Here is a 21,423-nt window from a genome sequence, read left to right on the forward strand (position 1 = left end):
GTTGTGCTTGGATGTTTTATATCTGTAAAATTAATTTTCAAATCGTGATCGATATTTTAAGTTTGTGTATAGACGGAAAATAAAATATTGTATCAATAAAACACAAACATGACGCAATTAAGATATAAAGTAAATTTACATGTATGAGATTTGAAGTTACACTCTGAAGATGGAGGCGTTGCGTTCCTCCGAAATGTTGGTAACCACCTGCAAAGACCACATTTACACAGGCTCTATTAGGGCAAGTCCCAGAGCCGCTCAGAGCGAAATATAAAATTACAGTTTATTCATTCTAATAATTTAAATCTGTATAAGATTCTGCACAAAGGAAAGATAAAAGAATCTTTTCTGGGACTGCGAGACAAAGGACGACCATCTTTGCATTCACACTGAGGGATCAACACATGGTTATGCAGAAGAGTCGTGGGGGAAGTCTACGTGGCGGGGTAAGGGCCGGAAGTAGATCCTGGGCTAAGAATATCTCGTGATACTCGAGAGAGATCTCGCCTTCGCCGTTCTTGTGACGTTGACTGATGGCGATTTCTGTTCGGATCTTGTTTATTGTGTGTGAGTGACAGTGAATGAGCGGGCTCTCGTACCTACCAGGAGGCCATCTTTAATGCAATTTAACGGGCTTATCCCTCCCCCGGCCCATCGACTTCTCCGCAACACGTTTCATTGTTCCTTTGTTTATCCTGAATGGCCATTCCTTGAAACAAAACAGCAAGGGAGAAGCGAAACTTAATTCCATACTAAAATTCTGATCGATGGGCAGACATATTAGTTGCCTATTGAAATGAAATTTTAATAAAACGTTAAGCCACGCCTATTGTCCAATAACTAACTCCATGAATCAAAGTCGTCATTGAGGACCTAACTATCACTCAAGCCAATTAATTCTATAAAATCTCGAGCTTTGTTAATATTATCACAAGGGCCAACCCACTCATCCACACGCTGACCCAAACTAATGCACACCCTGTACCTTCCCGTTGTGTAAATAAAATTTCCGTGTTTACAGACGTGCATTATCCTGGATATACCCGCAGAGGATTTCATTATAGTTTACGCAGTGGAACCCACATTTTTAAACACAAAACTGTCGGAATAAAACTTTTTAATCACACTATCTATTCTGCAGTTCCGTGAAGCTTTTGCGATTCACTGTCAAACCGTTTAATGTCTGTATTTCAACATGACTCTAGTTTAATTAACCTTAAGTGACTCACTTACTGAATAAATAAACAACTAAACTGACTGGCTTAACAGAATAAGTAATTTCGTGGTACAGAATTTTCCAGGCAAAGCTAATTTTCAACTAACTAGTCAAGCTTTGTGTTATAACACAACAAAAATTAAATATTTAATGTTGTTTTCGTATTAAATACCAGGGGCTCCGTCCGTCGTCCCCCGTTTGCTTCTCTCCCCAACCCCACCTACCATTCCCATCATTCCCTTCCATACTTCCTTTCTCCTTTGTTTCCCTTATCCCCCCTCCACTAGTTTGTGTAAACTTTGCGTGAACTTTTATGTTTCGCTCCACAGGGATTCTATTTCACTGCGGGCTTATTTTTTATTAACGCAGACCGCGTAGACTTCTCATACGTACAATAAGACTGACCGATTTCACCGTCATAAATGCAGATGTGTCCATACCGCGATTTATCTGCAGTGCGCGTCGGTAACACACTTACAGTGACTATACTGAATGACGCACTTGCATTAGAAATCACATTGGCTCGCGTCAAACGAAAAAATGTTTACAGACCTCTGTGTTCACAGCAAACATTTTTAAGAAAACCACTCGGGGAACGGCTGAACGCATCGATTTTACTTTAACTTACGTCATAAAGTGTAAGCGGTTCCTTCTCTCAGTTTTAGACGCTCACGACCCACAGTGTGCACTCTATCAACAAAATCTCTTAAATATTAAAAAAAAAGAAATTGTCCCCGTCGTTGAGTAGCCCGTCGGCGTTCTATCTGAGCTTCATTCGTATTAGCCACGCGTCGCGAAAGCCGTACCCTGTCTGATTCTCGTTCACACTTGCCACACGCAATAATTTCAACAAATCGCGACGAACCCATTCTGAGGGCTGTCGCTGGCAATCTGCTTACAACGCCACAGTTGATCATATAAAGTACTAAACGCGGCTCAGAATGAATTCAGTCAAGATAAAGATATTTCCTATTCACTCAATAACTTCGAGAATACATTAAATTTCTGAAGCAGATGCTAGTTATTTGTTCAATTCAGACGTTCTCTTAGCAATTTGTTCCAATAGTCAGCCAAACAGAGGCTACAACCTCATAAATCATCCCTCTAATACCCTTTCTAACATCACCCACCTATTCGAGCTTAGGGCCTCCCAAATGGTACCTTGTAACAAAGTTCAGCACATGACTTGATATTTTTTAAAAAATTACTAGTTACATGGTCGCTGAGATCGGAAGTTTAAACTTGGTATTCGTGTGGCTAAGTTGGTAGACCTGCTTTGCCCATATATCATCCCGTGAACAGAAGCTTCAGTGTGGTTGATCTGCCGTGGAATAAGTACGCAGTCTAATAGGATTCGGAGGAGAGGAGAGAGAAACGAGATTTGTGAAATCGAAGTCGGGCGACAGCGGTGGCCAAGAGGGGAGGACAGAGGGGTGAGAACAAAGACGCGGGATATCATTAGACGAGCCCGGCTATATAATGGATAAATCATAAAAGACGTCTGTGAAGATCCTTTTAAAATCAGCGGGAAATCGAAAGTATTAACACAGATTTAATATTTCATTATAAGTTCGGTCCTTCATCTAAAATGTCAACAGGACCTACAAATCAGTAAAAACTTCCTTAAGTCTGACTCAGTAAACTGCTAATAAAAATGTTCACACTCATTTCTTAGTACACGTGACTCTCGTTATACGCGCCTTCGTAATCCGCGTTTTCAGTCTGGCGCATCTCTCGGGAGAGAAAATAATGACGCTACAAACATAAGTGAAAAATGTGTACTTAATATCACGTTGCAGAATCATAAAAGTACTTATCTCTGCATTTCGATTTCACATAAACGAAAAATATCTCAATGAGGATTTATCTTACGTTACGTGATAATTTCTGTACGACGAGATATTTTGAATCTTCAAGAGTTTTCTGTCAAGAGATTTACCTATTTTAATGACAGGTCCTGATATAAATTTCTTCTTCAAATTTATTTCTCTAATACACGAGACACAGCATTGATGTAAGGTTCAGACAGATGTTCATTCTACACAAATAAAAGCACAGCAGTTACACAGTGTAATTCCGGCTTGTAATGGGACGGGCTTACATTAAATCCCCTGAAACTGCAGTTTGTAACAAGAAAAGAAATTTCAAATGTCCACGGATATTTTCCCACACACAATAGCAAATAGACATAAAGGTTCTTGATGTATGGACTTTGTAGACGAGTTATCAATGCTGACATGTACGAAGGCATTGAGGGTAAGATCTTCGAGGCACGAAGATTATATTTATCGACAAGGGCGCGTTCCTTTGTTGATGGAGCTAAGTCTCCGATACTCCCGTGCTGAGCGAAGTTCCAGGATGAGGCATCTAGTTCGAGAAATCAATATATTGATACCTGCTAACTGTAGATTCCGCGCAAGTTCGCTGAGAAATTCGGCCTGCCAATGGCGTGGTCACGTCACCAATAATTTGCTCACCGAACAAGAATCTAACAGGCCTAGATGCAATTTTCAAAAACAAGTGACTGAAATTCACCACTTATGGTCCATTACCAGGTTCAAAAAAACTCGTCACTGGAACTTATCTTCAGCCAGCTCAATCCATCCCACACCTTCACACACTTTATTCCAGGATCAACTTTAATATTATACCCACATTTCTTTATCGGTCTTCGAAGTGTCTCCTTTAGACTTTGTCTCCTTCCTAATTTCATTCTTTCTTGCTTCGAATCTTATTAATTTCTTTCATTTCCGATCAGCGAGTCCAGTGTGTTGTCACTTTCTTTATTTATTTACGAAATTAACTACATCCGTGTGCACAAATTCTCTGAAAGAATGGCGTAGAAAAGAGTCCATAGACTAACTAATTACAATGTCTGCCCTTCGTCCGGAAAACATATTTCGTTTTAACTGAGAAACAACTGGTCGTTGTTTGTTCTACAGAATCATATGAAACCCAGAAATATGCATCTTTGAACAAACTTCAGGGTAGTACATAGTCGTCCCTGTGTATTAAAGAATTAAAATTATTTCATAAACTTATATTTGAATTAATTACTTTAAAAGAACAGTTAAACACGAATTACGGAGCCCTGTGAACAAAAGAACGAGTTTAAGCGGAACACTAAAGTGGAGAACATCTCGGCAGAAGCTTATTCCGCATTGGTCAGTCCCTTCGCTGAATAACATGTACGTTACGACGGTATGTCCATCGTAAGGATTCACGGAGCGAGGAATGAGGATTTAATCATACGACCAAGGTACAAAGCATAACAACGAGGCAAATTCTTCATCACATCGGCTTCAATTAAGAGCTCCGTGATTAACGCACGATTACAGGGTTACATAACAGACAATTCTAAGCTTTGATAACCCCTCTTTGTTATAGTTAGAGCGACTGACGGAGATCTGGAACCAATATAGACCAGACGTACGTTAAAATCTCGCTTAATGAAATCTGTTTGAAGCCGCTTATTCCAAGTCACATTCAGAGACTGGTTTCCGCTCAGCTAATCAAAAGACCTTCCGCCTTTTATGGAAACTAATGGTTTGTTACCGCGATCACAACAGACAGCCATTCAAAATCCATTCTAATGCACCCGAATCAGTTCGCACTTAATTTACTCAACACTCGTTTTAATATTATCTTCATTCATACTAAGTGTCTGTGTCTCACGATAAAAATCATGTCTCATGTTATTAGCATACATACATGTATGTATAGCTTATATCTTAATTGCATCATGCTTGTGTTCCTCAATATAATAATTTTATTTTCCGTCTTTACACAAGCTTATAGATTGTTAAAATCACATAAAATTATAACATTTCAACATTTTTGATATTGTTACATTTTAAAATGACGACATGTTTCGATGTTCAATTCCATCATCGTCAGGTCTATCAATCAAAATTAAAATTAAAACTGTTGTATCTGCTGCTCTGCGTATACTGATTTTGTTTCTACCCGTCATTTTAAAATGTAACAATATCAAAAATGTTGAAATGTTATAATTTTATGTGATTTTAACAATCTATAAGCTTGTGTAAAGACGGAAAATAAAATTATTATATACATGTATGTATGTATGTATGTATGTATGTATGTATGTATGTATGTATGTATGTATGTATGTATGTATGTATGTATGTATGTATGTATGTATGTATGTATGGATGTATGTATGTATGTATGTATTTATGTATGTATGTATGTATGTATGTATGTATGTATGTATGTATGTATTTATGTATGTATGTATGTATGTATGTATGTATGTATGGATGGATGGATGGATGGATGGATGGATGGATGGATGGATTGATTGATTGATGGATGGATGGATGGATGGATGGATGGATGGATGGATGGATGGATGGATGGATGGATGGATTCCGTGTTTATTGACAAATCGTTTGTTGTAAACAAGATTTTACTACTGGGAGCTGATGTAAATAAGCAAGAATAAACTGGATTTCAAACGTCTTAAGTGTCCGTCCAACGGGGCTCTTAACTTCAATACTTTACAAACTTAAACGCGACATCGAAAAAATTAAGTTCCACCTTTAACTCAAAACGGCACAAGTCCATTGTGTGGAAAATGTCTAGGTTTCCTGTTCGTTTTTCAGACTTATTCCGATCAGCTTTTGGTTATAAAAAGAGGAAAATTCACTTGGAAGTCTCAGAAATTGTGCGCAAAAACTTTCAGATACAAAACATCAATACCAACCAAATAATCCCTGTCACTTATCCATATCATAGATCATCTACTGTCGCCTTCACTTACGACAAAGTTCCACTTATTCGTCGCTTAATATTTGGAACGTGGATGTACGAATCAATTTGGGGGGGGGGCCATTTCATATCCACTCGAATAATAATAATACATATTTCAGCAGAAAATCCCTCTTCCACATTTCTCTGAATTACGCTTTAATAAACCCAAGTCTGAGTTCCCGTACGATAAGCCCCCTCAGTGGCGCGGGGTTCGGCTAGCTTTTCTCAACAACTGCACCCCCTCCCCCATTCTTCGTGGGCCATTACCCTGCAAGTTGGCGTTAATACGCGACTCATTCAATGCACCCCCCGTCATCAGTGTCGTACCTCAAGAGGAGTGTCATCACGAGAGACAAAGTTTTTGATGTACTTCAAAACTATGGGGGCAGAATTTTCATTCTTTTCCACCCTCCATCATCATAATCATCCCCATCTCATTTACCGAATATTACTTGTAAAGAAAATGGACTCTTTTACTAGTGTTTACCCAGATCAAAATTCCAGCCTGCAGATTACACACAACAGTTACTCGCGAGATTTATGGAGTGTTTCAAAAATTTTATACATATCAAAATATCCAGTCTTTCAATAAGTGAGAGACAAATAAAGAAAGCTGGATAATTTAAAGGAAACACGTGACGTCAACATCGGAATACAAGCGTTACTTGCAGATTCTGAATTACTAATATAAGATTAATCCAGTCATCTTCAGACAACTTTAGTTACCAAAGTGTTTTAATTTCCGAAAATATTTTCCCATACATCACTCTATGGCCCTATTGCCAATCCCACCTCATAAGTTTGTTCTCCAGACACGTGTAAGAGATTATAAAGTATCATTTTAGGGTAATCCGAAATGGCATAATGTCTATACCAAATTTCATCGAAATCTGTCCAGCAGTTTTCGAGTTGAAACATGCGGACAGACAGATACGAACAGCCCTATCTATGTGTTAATTTTGTGCATATCCTTCGAACAGAACATAACAGCGTTATAAAAATAAGAATCTATCGACAGCTTGGTTTTGGCTCCAGACAAATTCCCGGAAAGGCCTTTGACATAGATTACGACCGCTTTGTTTCAAAATCCTTACCTACTAGCTATTAATTAATATTTTTCCGTCTCATGTTTAAATAGCCTTAGACAGAACTATGAATGAATCATGCTAAGGTTTTTCGTTCTTTTCCCCAGTCTCTAGGCAAACGCAGAAACACAGTTTCTTTCTAATTATTACTGCAATTAACTTGAAATATTTGCCCCGTGGGTTCCACAGCAAGAGTTCAATGCACAAGTTTGGCTGTCGTGGATGAGTCGCCTTGAATATTTAAAAGTTATCCAACGTTTCGGCAAACAATTCAGTTACCATCCTCAGAGTAAAATGTCGGTTGTGCGTTTTCTGGAAGCCTTATATATATGACAGGCAGTAGGCTGTTGGTGCCGAAACGTCGGATAACGTCCAACATTTTACGTGGCTCAACCCCGAAATCTGATGTTTTACCCTCACATCGCGGGTACAGTTCAAAATAACACACATTTCTACACAGTGTCCGACAATGCAGCCAACAATACAGTTTATAATTAAATTTCCTTCGTTAACAGTTTCAAAATTGTTAACAGCGTTGTTTCTACACTAAATTTGTTCCCCAAATACGATCCAGACGCAACAAAACTATGCGATGTATTAAAACATACAGAAACAGACAGTGATCTTATAAAATGTGAATTTAATCATCAACATTTCTACTGATGGAAAAAGTCTCGAAACACATAAATGACTCTATAGTCTGTGTCATTAAGGACGTGTCGGACCCAATTTTGAAGTTAACGAAGTTTCGAAGTAATCTGGAAACAGAACAAAACTTGGTTAGTCGAGTCGTCCAGAGAGGATATTAACAGTCAGAGGGAATCAGCCAACAGTCACTCTCGCTCTCTGTCTCTGTTAGTTTCCAAGAAACGTAAAGGACGTCGTTAAAGATGAATCAGGAAATGTCCAGTCCTTGATGGCGTCTGTCTCGTGTCTTATAAATTTCTTTCGTGGAAAAATTGTTTTAGTTGTGCGAAAATCGGTCAATCCACTTAAAAAAATTTTGTGAAAATAACGTAATAGCATAATTTACAATGTCCACGTTGGTTTCAAGGTCGATATCAAGTTTCCGCAGGAGCATAATGCCTCCATCTTCAGGGCTACACAGCGTTACAACTCAGTAGACAAACACTGACATCTTTACAGCCATGAGAATCTGGTACATGATTTAGTAAATGAACGAGAGGTAATGTTTGCTGGATCTGCGAAAAAATAACCCGAGCTAATGTAAAAATATATTCTTAAATATGAAATTTGTTTTGTCCTATAAGACGTTGTTTTTTTAAACAAAACAATAAAAAACTATTTATAGTTGAAGTATTTTTTTTAAAGATAATCTATATTTTTGTTCTCTCGATTTCACTAATTTGCTTGCTTGGATATCGAATTCATTGGAGTTTATTAATCTCTTCCAGCATTTATTTACTCAAACAATGCTCTACTGCACTACCAGAATATTCATTGTTCAACGCTTCGTTTCAAATTTCCCCCGGCGATGGTTCGATTCAACTGCGGACCAAAACAAATATGTTTTAAAATACGTAACAGTGGGGCAGCTGAATTCAGCTGTTCATCAAATGGGCATTCATGCACAAGAACGCCACATTTTGTGTACCAACTGCAGTGTGGTTACTGCGACACAGCCCACCGCATACAGACAATGTCAGGAGCGGGGGATGGAGTGGTCCGCGCGGCAAATAGTTAGACCAGATTAGGGGTGGAATGGGGTTGATTGTCATGTGACAAGTGCAGATATATGGGCGCGGGGTGGGGGGGGGGGGAGATTTGCTGGTGTTTGTGTGGGGGTGGGGGCTGTCGGAGTTATTCCAGTTCATCGTCTCTTGATGAGAATTGTGGGTATTATACAGGATGATTCGATTTAAGTGATCCCAGTTACGACTACAGATAAGAGCATTTGCCGTCTCTCAGCATAATGATTCTCAACTGTATTCGGTGGAATATGGAAGGCATTGGCATGAAAGGTTTAACGGGCACCTGTGGCTTCAAGAGAACCTTTCCGAACCTTAAATTTGGGGCGCACGCCAACAAAAAAGTTTCACTACGAATTGGACACGCGGATTCGCATTATGTAAACTATATTCTAGGTGTGTTTCATTCATCACACGTGTAGCCCGCACTAAATACTTTCTTCTCACTCACAACGCTGCTTAAAATATCCGCCTTCACCGACGTCTCCTTCAACATCCTGATCCTGTTCGTCCCGTGGGTACTTCCCGCCTGACGCCTTATTCGTAAATGGTCTTCCTAAGTAAATAACTCTTCCCTGAAAACTTTGTAGTTGCTTAGCTGACCAGAAAAATTCTTTTTATGTATAATATCGTGTTCACGCACGCCAGTCATTATATCCTGTAGTCAATTAGTGAAATTCTGTAACCACATTCACACTCTACTCCTCTAAAATCCATTTTAATATTATAATTTCACGTATGCCCACGTTCACATAAGTAAAGTCTTTATTTATCTTTCCACTCCAAATATTCCTTCAGCTGCATCATCAACCCCAGATTTTCCACATTTGTTCTTCTCGCGTCACCACATGCCCAGGTCTCAGCGTCGTATTTCTTTAATCATCGTAGGCTTTCGTTCTATGGGGACCAGTTCCACATTTTGACACCATCGTTAAACAGATCATAAATGAGGAAGGAAACGCACAGACGGCCAGATATGGCAACCCTTTGCGCGCTACTTTCATTCACACCCTGTAGAAACCACGAGTTAAATAAGAAAGATCGTAGATGAATTGCTGCTACCGTCCGACGCCGTCTAAAGAATCGCCATTTTTCACACACCCGGTGTGGAGTATCGCGCAACGCTCAGTGGAGACATACAACGCCGGATTACAGGCTATTCTCACTATAAAGGCGTCTTCCGGGATAGATTTAAATAATCCACGACCGCTCCCTCAGCCGAACTTCCCAGTACAATCACGGAAGAAACACAAGTTAGAGATGGGGAGGACATGTGTGTGTGTGTGTGTGATGGAGGTAGCAGGACCTCTGAAACGTCGATGAACTTCTACCAGACTGCACGACGCTACAACCAAAGAGGCATTCTTTTCAAAAAGAAGCTATAACCTGACTTATTCTCTCCGGGTCCCCCCCTCCCCTACACACACTGGAAGTCACATGACCACTGTTCTAAACACTTCATTGCAGTAAGGTCCGAAACGACCGTTTATCATTCCTCGTGCATTTCCATTAGTTTTCCTGCATTTCAGCACCTCGTTACATCCCCGTGCCCGTGATTAGCATACAGACGAGTTTGGAAGAAAGTCCACCCTTCGGCTATGGCCTTTTTACGTCTACAAGACAGGGGCATGGATAAGGCTAATGCCAATGTTTTTATGCGAGGAATCAGACACAAAACTATTAAGAATCCGGCTTAATACCGCACAGCGTCTCATCTGCTTGCTTAACTTTATGGCACAAACTGGAAAAGACACTAGTCTTGAAATAAATGCAAATGGTACTAGGCATATGAGAACATCATGGAATTAAAATCTTCTACAAAGCTCCAAGCTACAAGCTCCGATAACAGGGGTCGAAGTCTACAGGACTTTGGAACACCCTGTGTTCGAATCACACCGCGTGAGGATGTCTGAGTCATTCCTTCCGTGTTGTGTTGTCCTGAGATGGTCTTATCACCCGTCCAAGGAGTCATACCAATTGTCCAAAAGTATTCATATTTTCAAAAGTTAGCCGTGAACTGTCAGAGACAACAGGGCTTAATCCACGCTAAAGATGAACATGAAATGTCACAGAAAAAAAATGTACCTTAAATTAGGTCACAACCGCTTCCTTCCATATCCCTTGCAATTCACTATCATCCTCTCATTCGACACTGTACAGTCTGGGCTGCTGAATATGAATAAATACATATGAAACTTTTATCAGTGAACTCACTGTAGGATAGTTTGCGAAGAAATGCAGTGGCATGAGAATGGACCACTTACGCCCGAAACATGTTGCCCAGTGCAATGAACTTCAACACATGTGGTAAAAGAGTAACGAATATTCTTATACAATATTTTATTTTCCGTCTATACACAAACTTAAAATAATGTTGTTTAAAATTACTTAAAATTATAACATTCTCAGTAGATACTGCATCTTGTTACATTTTTTGCAAAAAATGTAACAAGATGCAGTATCTACTGAGAATGTTATAATTTTAAGTAATTTTAAACAACATTATTTTAAGTTTGTGTATAGACGGAAAATAAAATATTGTATCAATAAAACACAAACATGACGCAATTAAAGATATAAATTAAAAAAAAAATTCTTATGTGGACACGGTTGCTTAATTAGTTACGTTCGGAAACAAGAATGCTAATAAAACATATGGACCCAAATCCAGGAAAGCGAACAAAGGTAAGACCGGATGAAACAGGGAATATAACAAAGGGGGAGTTTACTAGAAAAACATGCCGGCAGCTTCAGGCTCTGAAACCAGAGAGCTAGCCATTTCACGAGAAGTGAGGCTCATAACGAGCAGGTAAATCATTTTCTACACGAGACGCCATTATCCGCTGGTCCGGTCCCTGTTATTGGCTTCTGGTTGCTAAGTTTCTGAAATAGACAAAGCGAAACAGCATGATGTAATGCCGACAAGATTCATGGCGGATTACAACCTTCGCTGCTAGACACGGCTTCCTCCGGGCAAAACAAACGGACATTCCGACACCAGAATTACGTCGCGTTGAACCTCCCCCAACTACTACTTAAATCCATCGGAAGCCCAACTGGTCAACCAAGTTCCAGAACTTTTGGATATCAAAATTCCATCGTCATGTTCACAAATCTCCTGCCACTGGAAGGCATCCAGGGTTAATTAAAACCAGTCCACATCTTCACACCACATTTATCAGGCGCGCATTTGAATATTAACTAACCACGTACCTCCAGATTATTACTCTGTATTAATTTATCATTGCGTTCATGCGTGCTACATGTACAGCCACTCTCATCGACCTTACATTAATCGTTACGAAAAGCAGAGTACAGATTATGAAGGTCCTCACTGCAGAATTTCCTTCAGCCGCCTGTCTAATCCTCTGGCTTAGGTCCAACCATTCTCCTCAGCACACTGTCCTGGAACGTCCGTAATTTTCTCCATTCGTCTCATTCGATGACAGATCAGAATTATAAGAAATTGCGTTCCCGGACAGGCGAGAATACAAAATATTCTGAACTGAATGAGATCAGACATTCCTGGAATTTGATGTACTTGTAATTCAATCACAAACACAATTCCCACTTATTCTTCTCTGCAGTCAGTTTAACTTTGTATAATGTTCAGAGGACTTATTAGGTATCCTCGTATTCTGTGACGTGAAATAACATTCTAGACGAAATTCCTTACTAAAGCCAAGTCAGGAACGTTCTCCTTGATAGAACTAAGCAACATTACAGACCATCTTCATCTGCAGCAAATGCTTGGTTACTCGCTGACTAACACTGATACGCCTTGCACTTTTTCCTCGTATTTCATAAATGAAACTAATACAATTGGCGATGACTAATGGCGCGTTCGGGAGCAGAACATTTTATTCTCAAAAATTCGTACACAATTAAATAGTTTTCTGCTGTTCGTGAGGCACAAAGGATGTCCTGAAAATGAATTACCCAATACACCGAATCTTGATATAATTCTGTGCACGGAAAGTGTTTTCAAGAGGAAACATGTACGGAGTCGGAGAATGTTGACAGGCAAAAACCTCCGAAACGCTTACGAAACACTTAAATCGACCAGCTTGTCTGTCTCGTATAAACCGATGTAACCAAAGCACACAAATTCTATTTCATTTTAAATTGAACACCCTGTATTAAGTTCCGCCAGGAACACGAACCCGCTCAGCACAGCGGAGCCGTCATTCTGATCGGCGATGCGGGCCGCCCGCAGTTTGCGAGAGGGTTCAACGAAGGGGCTGAAATCGGAGTCCCGGATTTTAAACGAGGTAGTTTGTCGAGCCGCGCTACTACCGAGTATACTCGTGATACGTGTAACAACGGACAGGAAATTGAAAACGCTTCGATTTCACAACGAGTTTTACACGAATTATAAAAGTAACCTCACTAGGACAATTCAAGAAATAAATAATTGTATGCAGAAACATCCGTACTGTTTTCTGGACTCGAATTTCGGACGTCCTGTGTAAAGGTAGAGAGGCCTTGCGAGGGGCTGATCACTCATCCAAGGAGTCCTACCGAATGTCTAAATAGATCAAGGGACCTCCGAGAGACATGGCAAAGACCCACATTGGGTTGTAAAGCAACAGATGAGATGAATATACCCTTAAAAACCGAAAACGCGATGACATAATTGTCTTGAAACTACACACACAACGCAAACACCAACTCGGATCTTATAAAAATGAACCGAGCCCTCCTCAATTACACGCTGCGAAGTCCAGCATTAACCATACGCAATCAGCCTTGTGTCGCGGACGCCTGCTGCAAGTCCCTCTACAGCAAACAACAAATCAGAGGAGAATCCTTTGGTTCAACTTTCGGGAAGGACGAAACAGGAAGAAGGGAGAGAATTAAAGCATGAGGGGGAAGGGAGAAGAAGAATAATTTAATGAAGCAAAGTAGAACATTTCAACTCCTACGTCACCCCTCCTTCAATGCATCTCGTGGAACTGACTTAATCTCATCACGACTCCAAAACACTTCATTACAACTCCAGAATTCGCAGAGCGTCTCATTAAAATAAACATGGCTACACCATGGCAACGCTCGTTTCCTCTTCCGACTTCCAAATTAACAGCAACAGCTTAGGAGCTCAGCTGGAGGGGATATTGAAGGGCAGCGGTCTTTTTTTTTTTTGGGGGGGGGGGGGCGACAGCCTAGAACTGTCTCGATAAAAAGGATTCTTTATTAGCGGAAAATTTATAATATGCTGAGATTCCTCCCCGAAACAAATGACAAGACACAGTCTTTAAAGGTCTTAGATATCAGAGAAGCAGCAGCTAAGACAATTAATTAGTAGCCCACGAGTAATTTTAATACTTTAACACTCTCATTGTTACTAACGAGATAGTTCGATCACACAATTCGTATACTTTCGTTATTACCTCCTTTTTTTGTTTTGATTACAGTGAAAATAATAGCAAACATCAGAAAAATGACAATTCCCATAAAATACACACACATGATGACTGTCTTCGTAGTTCTCGTGCTGTATAGTCTGGAAAAAGTTCACCGACGTTTCGGAGGCGCCTGCTGCGTCCATCATCAGGTAGTAACGTACAGTTTCCACTGAACGTTAAACGGTTAACTTGCGCGGTTGATAAATGTGATCGATTATGATAAAAACGTTCCATGGCCGTCGGGAAGATCCTGTATAAACCGAAAGAGAGAGAGACCACAAGAAGCTGTTCCAGGCGATGTACAGACGAGACGGGCTCGGTCCACCGTCCCAGCGTCTCTCGTCGTGCCACGAGCACGGAGTAGCCAATTGATCAGTAAAAGTTCCTGTCAGCTGAATTCCATTTATGCAACTTAGTTTTCCCGTTTAAGCAAATAAAAAAGAACTTATGAAGGTGTTTTCTTTTCGCAGATCAACTCAAAAAATATGTGCGTTCTTATGCAAAACTGCCCGATCAGAATTAAGACTGAAAGTGTTCCACGATTTTCCGAAAAACTCTCTAATGTTGGATTTAATGAAAATCGGTTGCCCGTTCAGTTACTCCATTCATCCGTGAGGTGAACGATTATCACGCCCTTTACGACAAGAAAAGGTCTCTTTCTTTTCTTTTCTTTTCTTTTCTTTTCTTTTCTTTTCTCCACCGCGAGCTGTCTCGCCGAAAGCAAAACAGAAGAAACACGACATCCGCAGAACTACGGACAACAGCGTCACGGTAAGTAAATTTCTCAGAGTCTCCTCTCTCCTCATTTTTCACGTGAACAACCCGACTGGGCCCATCTGTCAGGCACATGGCGTACTTATTTAACAAGAAGACAAACTCAAGACGCCGAATTTTCTACAGACTCTTCAGTCCGTATGGCCTTGTGTTGGGCAAGGCCGTGGTCTAGGCAACACGGAGTTTTCCTCCGTGGCATCCCAACAATTACTCCATTCACACACAGAAGAAGGCAATGGCAAACCACTTCTGGATCATCTGCCAAGAACGTATATGAACAGGTCCTAGTCCGAGAAAAGGATGGAAGGATCCTGTTCATATGGACCTGTCGTCAGACAGAACACTAAATAAGACATATGGTGACGCTATCAAGAATCATACACTGATAAGAAAACTCCCTTATCTATTTCTGTGTACAATTCCAACTATTAAACATTCACCATACATCAAATACGTAAGATATAACCTCAAATTCCAGAACTCTTGCCATAATTATAATGATTAACACGTAAAATGGATAATTTGAAACGCAACTGACAAAATATTTCCACCAAAAGGAATTCGAAATATAAAACGAACACCCCAAGCCACCGTCTGCACTGATCGAGGTTTTAAGCATCTCATATGTCTCCTACAGGGCTGAAAATTGTGAGAATTTGTTTCTCCGAAACGTCGGTATCTACAGACTAGTTTTAGAGGGCGTCAAGACGCAGAGGAACATTGTCGAGTGACTTGTTTGTTCAGTACGGCGTTGTGCGCCGATCTGCACAGCGCGTAAGGGTTCAGTGTAATTACAGGCGGCCCATAAGATAGCATGACACAGAACTATCCGTTTCAACTTCTCAATCCGCCCCAACAAGCGTCGACTGCCAAGGGCGTCGTGTGTCAGAAGCGGCGACGCCTGGCGTCCTCTCTGACGCAGAGGGCAATAATAAAAAGCGACTGTCTGCATCATTCGTTTCCATCGCCACACCTGGACACAAATGAATGACGAATGTTACAAGATGAGCCCGACATCGTAATACCTTACTGGAGTTTTTTGCATTTTCATTTCAATATTTACAATGCGTGTTCTTTGCACGATTTAGCAAAAACCTACTGACCTGACAATCGGGATTCGTTTCCAGGTGCAGGCAGGGATTTATCTCCACTTTCTCACTACAGGCTCTGGGGCCCACCGAGCCCCCTACCCAATGGGTCCCGGGGGCTGTCCTCGCGGTAAATCGGCCACAGGACGCAGGGACGACTTCGTAAGTCGTGGCTCGACGGATTTACGAAGAGAAATTTTTGATTTTAATATAAAACTTAGCGACAAGTCCCCGAACAAATGACAGTCCCCGAAATTCTTACCCGATGTAGTTGATGCATTGGTTACGTCAGGGGGAGCCCTGAAATTTCGGGGCATTTATGAGATCGAGACATGCTACTTAACTAATTATCTCCGTAAATTATCATTTGTTCCCCCTTCCTTCCACCCACATTACCGTGATCTACACACGCCTGTTACGCTGTACACAAGTACACGTTTTTACCCTCTTCACAAAAGCATCCTTACAGCAACGCAGAAATGTAGAGCGAAAGTTAGTTTTCGCATGACGCTTTATGAAACATTGTCTATCCTCCCCTCAACCCCTCCCATGTTTTCGAGTTTACTAAATCCTTCTTCATTCAAGAGCCTTGCGCTACAATTAGCAATGTCTTAAGCTCACGTGAAACTTAACGCAAAAGACATTTTTCCGCATTTATTTTGTTTCCAAAGGAAAGAGAAATACATTATGAGAAGTCTAAGAGGCACCAGCCGAAATTTTATTTTAACTTCATAAAAGACAAATCAATTCAAATTCAGCTGCTTCTTTTCAGATGAATAAAAGAAATTCAAAATTATGAACACATTATACCTTAATCAAAGTACGATGGCTCTTAAAGGTTCACCTGGACTCTCTTCGCACACAAAACACAAAAATATCAACATCACTACGAAGAAGTGGACAAAATCATATTTTGAAACTTACCCCGGCATGTTACGTCTTCGACTAAATTTGGTATGAGTTCACACAAAATGTTTTTACAGAATTTTTATTTTTATGTTCATATCGTCTTAATATAAACAGCGAATATACTTAACAGACGACTGTATAAAATTTCTTAAAATCCGTACAAAATATATGCTTAAAGAACTTGTAGATAACCCAAAATTTAATTACCGTGGTCCCTATTCAAAGCCAGATAAATCGATTTCACAGTCTCCCAATGCATTTAATATAATTTTAATATTATCCCTATCTACTCCATCCCACACGTCTTGACTGATTATTTTAACAATATCCCGCGAATGTTACAAACTTGCCCTTTTATAAGAAATATTTTTCGACACAGAGAATTTTAAATGAAAACGAGGAAAATTCATTTCCGATCTTTGCTTCAAATTAATATCCGAATTAATGGCGTGTGTTAGGTCCAAAAGACCGCTTACGAAGTACATTTACTGCATTTAAATCTACCCTCCCACGTTTATATAATTTCTCCACCAGCAATTTATACGCATACTAACTTTTATTTTTTTTACAACAGAAGTGGAATTAAAACAAACAAACGCAGAAACACAAAAAGTACTCATCACGCTGGAATATCTGTGTAACACCAAAGACTTTTGTTTTTATTGAGGTAATGAATTAAGGGGGAGCTTGTTCCCATTCTGTTTTATGTAGAAGATTTCTTTGAAGTTAAACTTCAGGTTTTGAATGCAATGCTCTTTTATTTCATAGACGCGAAAAACGAGTGGGGAGAGCTCCCCGCCTGCTTTTATACAACGCACTGGGATCACATCACCACGCTCCCGTATCCCTTTCAGACCCTGGTCTGACTGAGGTTCAAATGAACCTCAGTGCGTAGCGAAACAGACGACAGCTCCGTTTGAAGACATCCTGATTAGTCTAGAGAACATTACTTGGCAGAATTGAGCCTCGAAAGGGATTTTCATTTAATATACCCCTCAAAGTTACAGATTTATTCTTAATGCATTTAAAGAAAATATTCTACTCAAAGTTTAATTACATTTCGTAGTTCAACGTCGCTAATTAAAGTCTTCAGAGCTTAACTGTGAGCCGAGAAAAAAAGCTCTTAGTCGTGGCCTTGAACACGACCGTTCATTTTACGGTCGGTATAATAACTGTGAGCTTCTGAACTCGTAGACGAGACGTCACACTTTGGTGTTTCACGGCGCGCTAAATCGCGCAGCAAAGTAGAGCCCTGTGTGTTAATACTTTTCTCCAAGTTTCGTCATATTTTATTTTTACAGACATAAGATTTTATGAATTATAGTTAATATAAAAATATAAAGATTAATCAAAAACACAGATTAAATATAATTCTGAGTCCAGGAAGAAATACATGTGTGTTGGGGGAGGGGGGGGGACCCTAGGCCGGAACATCATAAGAAAATCGGTGAGATGTTACATGAATATTAAATTCTTTCGATTTTGAATAGCTACGTCTCAGGGCGGACGACGGAAGAATTTAGAATCAACGAATGAATTACTGTGTTGTAAAATTCATCTCGAAAGCGACGTCAAAGCAGAGAATTAACTCAGATCGTGTACATTCCGTTTAGTAGAACAGAGAGCACGTAAAAGATGGCCAGAAAGCGTAGCACTGCAGGGAATGATGGATAAATCGATAGAATCGAGGATGAAGGAGCTGTCTGAGGAACAGAGCAAACAAAGGAAGACGAGAGAAAAGAAAAACAAAGACAGAACTAACAAATGAGAGCAATAAAAGAACAGAAATCAATGAACACAAAATGGATGACACGTAAAAACTAAACAAGGAAACGCAGCGAATGAAAACAAATGTTTGTTTCTGCCTGTCCGGTTGCCTGTATGTGCAGACAGAAGAGTAGCGCGGATTCTGTGTGTGTGGATTCAAGTTATGGATCCATTATAAATCTTACGGATTCTACGAATGAAATGAAGGCGTGGCTCACATCCCCAACCTCTGAGCGGATTTCCATGAACTTGGAACTGGCGCGTGTTAAACACTGTTCAGGGATTGGAATTATCGATCGTGTCGCCCCGATATAATCGACACTTGCATGAGCTACAAATAAAATATTATCGATATTTTTAAAAGCGATTTTCAGTCTCCATATGGTGAGAGTTTGACGAAATGCACCACAAAATACTTTCTGTAGATGAATGTCTCTACAAGGATAATGCGTCTTGTAGAGAAAAGGACTGGCGTTTCTGAGGCACTTTCTGCCTCCATCATCAGGGAGATCGCCCTTCCGCGTAACAAGGCGTAGCATCCCAGCAGTCGTCATACTCGTCGCCGTGAGAACCTAAGACGTCTCCAATAATTTCTGACTCTGCTTATTGTAATTATTTCCGCCATGAAAAAGCTGACTTACAAGAGGACACAGGAACGCATTTGCGAATAAGCTAACTCAGAACCACAACATTAGAACACGAGAATTTGCGCCTGGAGTTCGATGTAAAACTCTGGCTCTCTCTCTCTGCCGTGAGCCGCCGCGTCGAACGTTGAAAGTTATCCATGGTTTCGACAAACATTGCGGTTGCCATCTTCACTGCCAATATTTTGGTCGGGCGTCTTCGAAGGCCTTTTCAGAGCAGTAAGTGGGCTGAGAGTGAGATATAATGGATCTCAAACCGAAATGTTCACCCTGAAGATGGCAACCGCAATGTTTGATGAAACGTTCAACATTCGAATTTGATGATTCGCACAAGCTTAAGTTAATTATACCTACAATAAATAAATGAACTTTAAATATTCATAATGCGACAACGTCGAACTAGGTACGATCTTCAATCGTTCAAATTCTGTGACTATGGGTTCGAATCCCGTTCGGGTCATTCATGTGTCTCCGTGCCGTGTTATTTTGTGCACGTCGGTAACTTGTAATGTGCCCCCCCCCCCCCCCCCGAAAGGGGCCAATGACTTTGTTTTATAAGCTTAAGAGGATTGCAGGACAACTGACGAAGAAGTGCATTTATATCGATAAAATGAGGACAGATAGTCGATTGTTAATCGCAAACTTACTCTTATAAAAACACATAAACCGTAGAAGGCCTATCATTTAACACAAACACAGTGTGCTAAGTTAAAAAGGACAAGTGTTCACATTCCACACAAAGACCACTTTGAAGTGGCGTCGGATTTTATTCGAGAAATGGACAAAAGAATACGCCCATCGCAAAGGCGTGTAATGAATGAACAGGGAAGTGACTACAAAGTCAGACCATCAGATACAGACGTCACAAACGAGGGTTGTGCAACCGAGTCGTGACGGATTTCACTTAGTGTTTACGGCTTTGTGACTCACCAGTTCTGTATGGCTGAGAGTAATCCTTGTCAGGGCTCGTGTACAGCTTCCCACTCGCCTCGTCTCCTGGTTCCAGGTACGCCTTCGAGTCCCGCGGGTCACAGTAGGCCTCTACTATCTCTACCTACGGAACAACAAGTACACGTGTCACGGAGTCTCAGTGGCAGAATAGTGCAATTGGCAACCATCAGCTTTACTCTGTATCAACCACAACTCGTACCTGGTCTGGATTATGAAACACGCTATTTCTGTCTCCCCCTTTCCTTCCGTCCTGTCTGAACGGTGGCTGCTAGGAGACCATAACCCGTGTAATGCATAAAGCGATGTTATTTAAACGGCAACAAATAAAAGATGAGTGACGTCACATCCCTTTATTTTTAGAGCGTGGATTTAATTACGAGTAACAATTGCTAATGTTTTTGTTTACCTGCGCTGTAGTAACTTTCATCTGTCAGTTCAGAAGTTAAACTTTAGGCAATGATTTGTGTTGAAGGAAATGAAACAAATTACTTCAGTACAGTTCATTTTAAAAAAAAATCAACAGCAAACAAAGTAAACTTCAGCTAACATTCCTGCATAAATTTTACGACACAGTTCATTATCAATTCGACTCTGAAGAAGGAAACATAAATTTCCCCCGAAACGTCTGTGACGACACTATAAGCAGAAGAATCTGCAGGGAACCTAAAGTCCATTACACTTATTTTCGCGTAAAGAATTAATGGACTTTTCAAACGCCGGGTCAAATGAAATAGAACGAAATTTTGCCAAATAAAACTATAAAAAAAACCTTCGTCTATTAAGTGATCCTGTCGGTAATACAGCCCGAAACGTGCCTTAGCAACACGGAGTGATTATAAGTTCCATTCAAACTTGGTACATGGGCTGAAGCGAGTTTATTCCGTCACTATGACGAACAGATTTCTCGCGGAATACTACACAAAAGTTTCGACGATACATAAACTCTTTATTCGATGAAGAATAGTTAAAGAGCGCACATTTAGACTACAAATTTTATTTTCAGTGACTTACTCGGATGGCTTTCGTTTTTACAAGTTCCCTGAAGAACGCACCACGCATACATTCGTTGGAGGGCTGACACCGGAACAAATAGTTAAGA

General features: G+C 40.3%; 1 protein-coding gene across 2 annotated transcripts in view; it reads right to left on the reverse strand.

Annotated features, from left to right (window-relative positions):
* hwt (SH2 domain-containing adapter heavyweight) overlaps positions 1 to 21,423 on the reverse strand; it is a 240,193-nt gene that overhangs the window by 24,026 nt on the left and 194,744 nt on the right. For both annotated transcript variants that reach the window (XR_002542087.2, XM_022057303.2), the window contains exon 3: positions 20,304 to 20,427. Coding sequence is in view for 1 of the 2 variants with exons in the window: in XM_022057303.2 (XP_021912995.2) it covers positions 20,304 to 20,427 (124 nt within the window). In the remaining variant the exon portion in view is untranslated. The remainder of the gene's footprint in view (positions 1 to 20,303; positions 20,428 to 21,423) is intronic.

The sequence above is a fragment of the Zootermopsis nevadensis genome, unplaced genomic scaffold (assembly GCF_977971745.1).
Source record: "Zootermopsis nevadensis isolate Lab colony 2312 unplaced genomic scaffold, Znev_1.0 Znev_ptg000016l, whole genome shotgun sequence".
Taxonomy (NCBI): Eukaryota; Metazoa; Arthropoda; class Insecta; order Blattodea; family Termopsidae; genus Zootermopsis; species Zootermopsis nevadensis.